General features: G+C 39.4%; 1 protein-coding gene across 8 annotated transcripts in view; it reads right to left on the bottom strand.

Moving 5' to 3' along the window:
* Positions 1 to 1,951: 1,951 nt before the first annotated feature.
* Positions 1,952 to 10,085, bottom strand: part of IDNK (IDNK gluconokinase) — a 15,011-nt gene continuing 6,877 nt past the window's right edge. For all 8 annotated transcript variants that reach the window (XM_069105320.1, XM_069105336.1, XM_069105353.1 and 5 more), the window contains 2 exons: positions 6,302 to 6,345; positions 1,952 to 3,155 (listed from right to left, as the gene is read on the bottom strand). In XM_069105320.1, the coding sequence (XP_068961421.1) occupies positions 2,792 to 3,155; positions 6,302 to 6,345 (408 nt within the window). In that variant the 3' untranslated portion in view covers positions 1,952 to 2,791. The remainder of the gene's footprint in view (positions 3,156 to 6,301; positions 6,346 to 10,085) is intronic.

Genomic DNA, 10,085 nt, shown 5'->3' on the forward strand with positions numbered 1-10,085 from the left:
TCCTGCTGAGTGCTTTACAGATATCTCATTTGATTCTCACAACAACCCTGCAAAGTAGATGTTGTTACTAATGCCCATTTTACAGTTGAAGAAACTGAGGTTAAGTAATTTGCTCCGGGTCACAGAGCTAGTAAGTATCTGAGGTCAATTCTGTTCTTCCTGACTCCAGACCCAGTGCCCTATCCACTGCACCATCTAACCGTCTCAATTTGAAGTTATTACACAATTGCTTTTGGAAAAAGTATTTGCCTTGAGTTAATACTCCATGTTCTTTCTCTTTCTCTTTTCCCAGAAAAACAGTAACCATGTCACCCTGTGGTGTACTGAGGTGTGGGTTGTTAGTACTACATGATCTTCTGGGTATGATTTGCAAATGACAAGTTCCAAATTATCATTTCTGGTCAGATGGTGGTGGTTGGTTGGTTGATTTGGATGTTATTTTCCTCTCTCAAAATTAAGCATCAGCTGTAACTGATTAATAAGTAATTAATACTTACTAAACGGTTTGTTTCAGCCCTTGAGAATTTTATTATTCAGCCATAATTTCATTTTCCTTAGAGAGTTTTACCCTTCCTGAGTTAAAAGAAACATTTTTTTCCCTTGTCATTCTGATTATCCTAGTATCAGTGAGTTAGAGTTGGAAGAGACCTCAGAGACCAGCTAGTTCAACCGCCAGATTTTACAAATGAGGAAACTTGAAACCTAAAAGAATTAAGTAACTTGTCCAAGACCAAATAGGTAAGTGGAGGAAGTGGGATTTGAACCCAGATCCTCAAATCCAAGTTTATTGCCTTTTCTCACTGTATCCTTCTGATTTTTTGTTTCTGAGAATCAAAAATCAGCTTCATCAAAAATGTAGAGGAGCCTGTGATCCCTGTCATATTGGTACTTTTTTGACCACACCAAATTTAGGCTTCATTTAATCATTGGGCTGGGCTGTTAAGTAAGCCTCTGAAAAGTGGGATTCCGAGTTAGATCTTCCAGATTCTAATTCTAGCACTTTATCCAGAGTCACACCACCTCTCCGAAAGTTGAGCGATTTACAGAAAGTCGATCACTTACCAGGTTTTGCCTAAACTGCTTCCTCATGATCGACAGATTTAATAGCTTTTTGTCAGTCTTCATCCTCTTTGTCCTTTCTAACATATTTAACTCTGTTGATGTCGTAACCCTATGGCCTCTTTCACCATCATTCCCCATTGTATGTAATTACCTCCTTTGAGAACGGAAGCTTGGGGCATCTATGCAGCATAGTGTGCCAGGCCTGCAGTCAGAAAAACTCTTCTTCCTGAATTCAAATCTGGCCTCAGATACTCACTAGCTGTGTGACCGTGGGCAAGTCTCAGTTTCCTCACCTGTAAAATGCACCAGAAAAGGAAATGGGAAACCCCTCCAGTATCTTTGCCAAGAAAACTCTAAGTAGGGTCACAGAGAATTGGACACAACTGAAAAATGACTTAACAGAATGTAAGCTAGGGGGACAGGCTGTTGTTGCTTTTGTATTTGTATTTCTGGTGCTTGACACATAGTGAACTCTAAATAAATGCTTTCATATTCTTTTATTTATCCATTCATTCTTCTTTCCTTTGGCTCCCAAGATACTGATTCTCTATTGGTTCTGCATCTTGTTTGATTACTCTTGTGTTCTGGCTTTCGTAGCTCTATTTGGTTTCCTAAAAGTGGGCATCCTCCAAATTCTGTTCTTTCCTTCTTTCTCTCTATTCTTTTCCTCAGTGATCTGTCTCATTTACTTCCATTTCAGGTAGTATTTTCCACAATGTTTAGTGAAATTTTCTTTAATCACTTGCTGTCTTCATAGATGGAATCAAAATTGCAGTTAAAACTTTGATTTTAATTACCTTCAGACCCCGCATACACATCACCAGTGCATCCAAAGACAGCTCTAAAACCACAGGAAATCCCTTAAATTGTGCCAAGATTATTAAAGAAGAATCACTCAGCTCTTCCTACCCTTTGACCCAGCCATCTGCCCATTGGGCTTTTACTGCAGGGACAATAAAGATCCACATGCAGCAAAATATTCACCGTAATATTCTTCGTGGTAGTAAGAAAACTTTAAATGAAGTTGTTACCCGTCAATTGGAAAATGGATGAACAAACTGTTAAAAGGATTTAAAAGGGGCAGCTAGGTGGTGCAGTGAATAGAGCACCAGCCCTGGAGTCAGGAGGACCTGAGTTCAAATCCGGCCTCAGACACTTAACACTAGCTATGTGACCTTGGGCAATTGCCCTCCAAAAAGAAAAAAAAAAGAATTTAAAAGCATATTGCACCAGAAGAAACAATGAATAGGAAGAATTTGGAGAAACATGCGAAGACTTGTGTGGACTGATACAGAGTAAAGAGAATAGAACCAGAAAACAAAATACACAATGACGACAATAATGCCCGTTAAAACCAGCACTAAACTACCGCCAAACTGAGTAAAACCCATTTTGGTCCTAGAGAAGAAGAAAGGAAAAATACCTCCCCTCTCTGGTAGAGAGGTGGTAAGCTACGGGCATGCAATGTGGCACGCTTTATCAGATGTGACCGTAGTTTTGTTGGCTGGGTTTCAGCCACTTCTTTGTTATAAGGGAAGATTTGATTAGCAGGTGTCAGGGAAATTACTTTGGGAAACAATTCTGATATTTTTTGAAAGGCATAATAAGCAACTCTTGGTATACTGTAGAATCGACATTGGGGAGAAAATTTAGATATTTTATAAGAAGGAATGTATTAATAGAGATTTGACAGTGATTATTTAATCCTAATTCAGATCTGATGATTGCTTCAAAAGAGTTCCCATTTAGTTTTTATATTGTCCACAATAAAAGGAACAATTTCTGAGACACTTTTGTCCACATTAAGTGAGAGAAAGTTTTCTGGTGCTGATGGGGGTTCCAGAGTGTCACACTGGGACTGGAGCAGCCCTGGCGGCATAAAGTGTCCTTTTCTTTTGGCCAGACGCCCAGAGATCACTTCAAAAGACCCGTGCAGATAGACCACAAGGAGCTTCAGCCTTGGGACGCCTTCTTTCTCTCCTGGCTCATTGCACTTCTGAGTTGCAGCACCTTCTCCTCCCATTAAGATGTTTCTGTACATTTTCTTCAAAGCAGAACAGGCAAGGACCACACTTTGACCTGAAGACACATTTCTATTTAAAAAATAAAAGAAAATAAAATAAGACGTGTGGGAAGGGGCATCAGGGGATGCCGGTAGGATCTGCAACGTGAATATCTTAATTTCATTTGCTTATCACTGGATAGACGCCGCACCCAAAGACATGATTTAGAATAAAAGCAAACCTGTGTATAGAGTTTTAAGTGTTGCAAAGCACTGCATATATCATCTCATTTAATCTGCACAAAAACTCTACAAGGAAGGTGCTATTATCATCCCTGTTTTTATCCCTATAGTGACTTGCCCAGGGTCACACAGCAAGTGTTTGAAGCACATTTGAACTTAAGTCTTCCTGAATCCAAGTCTAGGGCTCTGCCCACTATAACATCCAGATAGATGCCAAGGAATTGATACCCCTGCATTTATGTACAACTTCTTAACAAATGTCTGTGTTCATGGAGTTCCTTGGTAATACAAAAACCTAATCGATTTTGCAGTGACTGCCCTCTACCAAACCAAACCATTCATGAACAGCAGTGTTTACTTGATTTTAATCTCTTCTGTTCTCTCTTCCTTATCCTGTTTCGTGGTAATGATGGAAAGCACAAGGAAATGGTCAGAGGTGGGTAGGAGGACTGAGAAAAGAGACTTAATCTCTGAATTGTTGTTTGGACCTGATTTCATCACTTTGGGGAACTTTTTCTGACTAATATAGATGACATACACTAGTACCTACTCTGTAACTTCCAGTCCTGAGTGTTAGGAGTGAGTTACCTAGTTACTTAACCTTTAAACTAGTCTTTTTTTTTTTTATTTTTTTGAGGTAATCAGGGTTATGTAATTAGAAAAGCTTTTATTGTTTATTATGTGCCGAACACTGCTAAAGTAAGGGGCTACAAACAGAAAAAGCAATGCACTTCCTGCGTTTCAGGGACATCATGATATATAGAACAAAGTTCAGCTGTCAGGTGGATGGAAAGACCTGGAAAATGTAAGGGTGCAATGCCCAGAGACCAAAAGGTTAGGTTAGAAAGCAGCTCCAGGGGTCAGGAGGATTTAGTGGCAGTGGTGGGGTAGGGAGGGAAACCTTGGTTAAGGTGCACTAGCAGGCCAAATGGTAAGACCCAGCTGTCTTCTGTTCTAGCTCATTCTCATTTTCCAGTTGGGGAAAGTGAGGCAGACAGGCTAAGTAATTTACCAGGGCCACATGGCTCTTAAGTATCTGAAATATCTGATTTGTGCTGTCTTTCTGACTCCAGGCCCAGAGCTCTATCTGATTTGCCACCTAGCAGTTTCAGAGGCAAACTATTATCTACTTGGATTTTTTTTTTAAGGGAGGGTAATAAGCAGCATACCTTTTAATTTTTTTCAAAGTTGGAAGCATAAAGAAGAGGCAGCACGGCACTGTGGAAGCCTGGGCACATCATATAACCATAACCTTTGAGGCAACTCTCCAAGATTATATAAATTGAAGAGAAGATACTTAAGCTGAATTAGTAGAGGAAGTTCCCTACACCATTGAAATCACTGGTGACATTTCAGCTCTGATCCTAAAGACCATTGGCAAAACCCTGTGCATGGACTGTTCTGTGCTGTAACTGAATAAAACTTAACAAGAAAGTTGATCCTGGCACAGACTTGAAGATCAGCAAAATGGTTATACTGCATGGTAATTAGGCATATATAAGATCCCACTCATGTTAATAAAAATAAGTACTTCTTTACATACTCTAACCAACATTTCAACAAAAACCCCTTCTGTAAATAAGTGGTCATCTAGCCTTTCCTTAAGGGCTTTCAAGGTCAGTTAGCTCCCAAAGTGGTCCATGGCACTTTCTGGACAGTACTGTTAGGAAATTTGGCTATCAGGCCTTTGTTTGTTTGGAAGTCAGGCAATTGGGGTTAAGTGATTTTCCCAAGGTCACACAGTTAGTAAGTGTCAAGTGTCTGAGGCTGGATTTGAACTCAGGTCTTCCTGACTCCAAGGCTGGTGTTCTTCACTGCACCACCTAGCTGCCCCCTTGCCAATTTCTACTAATTTGTTCATAGTTCTGTCCTCTACGGCAATGAAGAACAAATTTGACTTCTCTTTCATATAATATTCCTTCAGACACTCAAAGGCTTTCCTAATGTATCCCCATATTCCATATTCCAGGCTAAACATTCTTAGTCCCTCCTACCAATCCTAACATGAGTAAGTATTCTCTATATGCTATAATGTCTAAACATCTATTTCAAATACATTGGTTTTTAAATTAAATTTTAATTTTTAGTTATTTTTTATTTTAAATTAAAATGTTAAAATTTAATTTAAAAAATTTAATTTAATTGGGAACAATAAAAGTATTAATGTACAGGATGCTGATTCTTATAAGTACTTCATAAAACCAGAGTCATTGGTTTATAGTCATACAGGCAGCAAGGTGGCACAGAATTCTGGGTCTGGAGTCAAGGAAGACCTGCATTCAAATCTAGCCTTAGCCACCTAATAGGTGTGTGACCCTGAGCAAGTCACTTAAACTTTGTCTGCCTCAGTTTTTTCTTCTGGAAAATGAGGATCATAATAACACCTTCCTCATAGAGTTTTTGTGAAGATCAAATGAGATGATATATGGTGTTTACCCCAGAGCTCTATACACTTTGCCACCTAGCAGTTTCAGAGGCAAACTATATGCTTGGGCTTTTTTTTTTTTCTAAGAAAGGATAATAAGCAATGTAACCTTTAATTTTTTCAAAGTTGGAAGCAGAAAGAAGAGGTGGGATGACCCAGCATCTCTTTCTCAGGGTTATTGTGAATAGTGGTTCTCAAATTATGGTCTAAAGACTCCTGGGGGTACCTGAGACCCTTTCTGTGAATCTATGAGGTCAAAACTATTTTCATAATAATACAAAGATGTTATTTATATAACCCCCATAAGCAAAAGTTCTCTGGTATCTTAAATAGCTTTTAAAACTGTAAGTGGGTCCTGAGTTGGAAAAGTTTGAGAATGGTTGATCGGTGGGATATTTTGTTACTGATTAGTTAATATATTATTTTTTCTTTTTGGAGTAGGGAGAAAGGGCAATTGATGTTAAGTGACTTGCCAAGGTCTAGTTTTTGCTGATTACTTAATCTTTTAATGTCTTTTTTATACCGATGCTTTACAGTGGGCATATATCATTGGTCAACTGTTCTCTTACCTCAATAAAATGTCATGTAAGTTGCAAAGCCATGGAATCCTATCCTGAAAGCAAATCAAACAAACAATAATGTCTCTTATTACAGTTTGTCTTCATAGTGTATATTTTATAAGATCATCTCAAAGCTCTTAATGAAGCTTAATTATGTCTCAGATCTCCCCTGTAATTCTGCAGACTAGGAACATGAATAAGTAATCAACTCACAGAACTAATTAGTCATTAAAATACTTTACTTGAAGGACTATTGGCCCAATTATAAGTGGCCCCATTTAAAAACCATATACCTATGTATACCTATATAGGTCAGTTTCCACCTGAGATCCAACAAGCCTTGTAGTACAATACATTTTCTTTATTCAAATATTGCACATTTCCATGACCCTTTTGGGGAGGCAAATTTACAAAATGACAAAGGTCACACAGATAATAACCAAATCAGTATTTAATGGATTATAATTGATTTGTTTTTATTTTTGCTTTTTTTTTTGGAGGGCAATTAGGGTTAAGTGACTTGCCCAAGGTCACACAGCTAATAAGTGTTAAGTGTCTGAGGCAGGATTTGAACTCAGGTCCAGGGCTGGTGCTCTATTTAGTGCACCATCTAGCCGCCTCGAATATAATTGATTTGGCATCTGTCTATACCCATATGAAAGGCAGCAAGAGAGAAGTTTTTGGATGCTATTACCCAGATGTTCCCTGAAGCTGGTGGGGGGCAGGGAGAGAGATAAGAATCTGCAACTGGCAAGGAACAAAAACAGTGATTCTTTCTGCATTACATAATAACATATTCTAATGTCTCATACTAAGGGAATAGAGAAGAAGCAGGCTAATAGACATCGGATTAGCTCCAGAAGAAGGCAGGTCCCTGGCTTGGAGTCAGGAAGTTTTGAGTTCAAATGAGATCATAGACACTAGCTATGGGACCATGGACAAGTCACTTAAACTGTCTGCCTCAGTTTTCTCTTCTGTAAAATGGAGACAACCACAGCACCTCCCTCCCTCCCTGCCTCCAGGACTGTTGTGAAGATAAAATGAGATATTTGTAAATAGCCTTGCAAACTTAAAAGGGCTATTATATAAGTGCTGGCTATTGTTATTAGAGGGAAGACCTAGGTTTGAGTCCTAGTTCTGATACTTTTAAAATTAATAAGCATTTATTTTCTTTTTCCTTCGGCCTCCCTTGATTGAAAACACAAAAGCAAAATCCTTATGTATGTATAGTCAAACACAATTAATTTGCACATGGGACATGTCAAAAAAATATATGTCTCAATTTGCACTCTGAGTCCACTACCTCTGCACACACACCCCTTTTCAAACCAGGATGTGAGTGTAAGTACCTGGCTTCAAATGTCAATAACTCATTTCATAAAAGTTGCTAAATTTTAGACAAGTGTACCATAGTGGTCATTTGCTTTCTATCTTTCAAAAAATTTCTTACTTTTTCTTTTATTATTTTGCCACATGAACTACAGTGGGGCTTCTTCCCTCTCCATTAAAAAAATTCTGAATTTAACAAATATTGACTGGTAAGCACTTCCATATATATGTAATAAAACAGAAAGATAAGATTGTACATGAAATTGTGGATCTCTTATGTATAGCTTGCTTTTCTTTTAAAGTTTTTTTTTTTAAGCAGTTGTGGTTAAGTAACTTGCTCAAGGTTACATGGCCAGTTATTTCTAGGTGTGGTGCTAAGTATCTGAGCCCGGATTTGATCCCAGGTCATCACGACTCTGGGGCCAGTACTCTTACTCACTGTGCCACCTGGCCACCCCTAAGCAGTTGCGGGTAAGTGACTTGCTCAAGGTTACAGGGCCAGGTGTTTCTGGGTGGGTGCTAAGTGTCTGAGCCCTGATTCGATCCCAGGTCATCCTAACTCTGGAGCTGGTGCTCTTACTCGCTGTGCTACCTGGCCATCCATTCTTTTAAAGTTTTAATAAATTCAACATTTCACTTTCAAAGCTTTTCTGTTGGTGTGATTCATCTGTCCTTCTTTTCTCTTCTATGCATTTCATACATGTGTTTTGATGACTCTTCTTTTTTTGCAATGCTATCTCCATCTCTCCTTCTGATCCCTACTCCTATCCCTCAAAGGAAAAAAAAAGAAAAACTAAAAAAAAATCCTCATAACCAATATGCATATTTAAGTGAAATAAGTTCCCATATTGGCCACTTCTAAAATTTGTATGTCTCATTCTGCAATAGGATTCCATCCCTCTCTGCCAGAAGGTAAGTAGGATGCTTCATCTCTGGTCCACTGGAATCACAATTGGTCTTTGGCTAAAAACATTTTAGTAACTATCTAACATGGTAATTTAATGAGAAGGGATCATTACATCTTCCTTGACTCTCTGATATCATCAATGTAGGTATCACCTCCAATGGTACAGATTACTACCCACCCATGTCTTCTCATCCTATACAACTCTTAGTCATGTTTTTCTATACATTTTCCATAGTGCCTCCATCCAACATGGAGGTCTTCCTAGCTACTAAATGTTTTAGGCAGATTTCAAACTCAGGCCTTTCTGAATCCAAATCTCAAGCTCTCTCCACCGTGTCACCTACTAGATTGTATGCTTGATGAGGCCAAACGCTATTCCTTATTTATGTTTGTATCCCAACACAGTGTCTTGGTTCAATACTTTTTTTGAATTACTGAACTGAAATAGCATCACAGCCACCTCACTACATTCTGGGGTTAGGTGAGGCTTCCACATAGCTACTGTGGGCCTCATTTGTTGTTGTTGTTTAGTCTTTTTTTTTTTTTTTAAGCAATTGGGGTTAAGTAACTTGCTCAAGATTACACGGCCAGTTATTTCTGGGTGTAGTGCTGAGTATCTGAGCCCAGGATTCAATCTCCAGATCATCCCAACACTGGAGCCGGCGCTCTTACTTGCTGAGCCACCTGGCCGCCCCTAAGCAATTGGGGTTAGGTATCTTGCTCAAGGTTACACGGCCAGGTGTTTCTGGGTGGGTGCTAAGTGTCTGAGCCCAGGATTTGATCTCCAGGTCATCCTGACACTGGAGCTGGTGCTCTTACTCACTGAGCTACCTGGCCGCCCCATCATTTTTCAATAGTATGTGACTCTTTGTGACCCTTTTTGGGGTTTTCTTGGCAAAGATACTGGAGTGGTTTGCTATTTCCTTCTCCAGTTCATTTTACAGATGAAGAAACTGAGGCAAACAGGGTGAAGTGACTTGCCCAGGGTCACACAACTTAGCAAGTGTCTGAGGCTAGATTTGAACTCAGGAAGAGTCTTCCTAACTCTAGACCTGGTGGTCTAACCATTGCCCAATCTAGCTGCTGTAGATGTCATAGTAAAGATCTAATTTATGCTGTTATGTAGATTGGAAAGTTTAGGGAAAGGGCAGGCTGGAAAAATATTAACACGCTTTAGTGAGCTGGTTTTCTGCATCTACTTTAGCTCTCCTAATGTAAAGAGCAAATCACACATTCTCTCTTGCTTAGATTGCTGACACTGTTAGTGCATCATCAGAGGGGAATGGAGTTCTGTCTAGTCATGATGGACTTGTGGCGACCCAACCAGAGTCTCCTTGATAGATTGTTAACACTGTTAGTGCGTCACCAGCGGGGATTGGAGTTCTGTCTAGTCACGATGGACTTGTGGCGACCCAACCAGAGTCTCCTTGATAGATTGCTAACACTGTTAGTGCGTCATCAGCAGGGATTGGTGTTCTTTCTAGTCATGATGGACTTGTGGCGACCCAGCCATAGTCTCCTTGATAGATTGCTAACACTGTTAGTGCATCATCAGCG

This window comes from Petaurus breviceps, unplaced genomic scaffold (genome assembly GCF_028583685.1).
Source record: "Petaurus breviceps papuanus isolate PSGF00001 unplaced genomic scaffold, PetGlider_PUasm1.0 138, whole genome shotgun sequence".
NCBI classification, from domain to species: domain Eukaryota; kingdom Metazoa; phylum Chordata; class Mammalia; order Diprotodontia; family Petauridae; genus Petaurus; species Petaurus breviceps.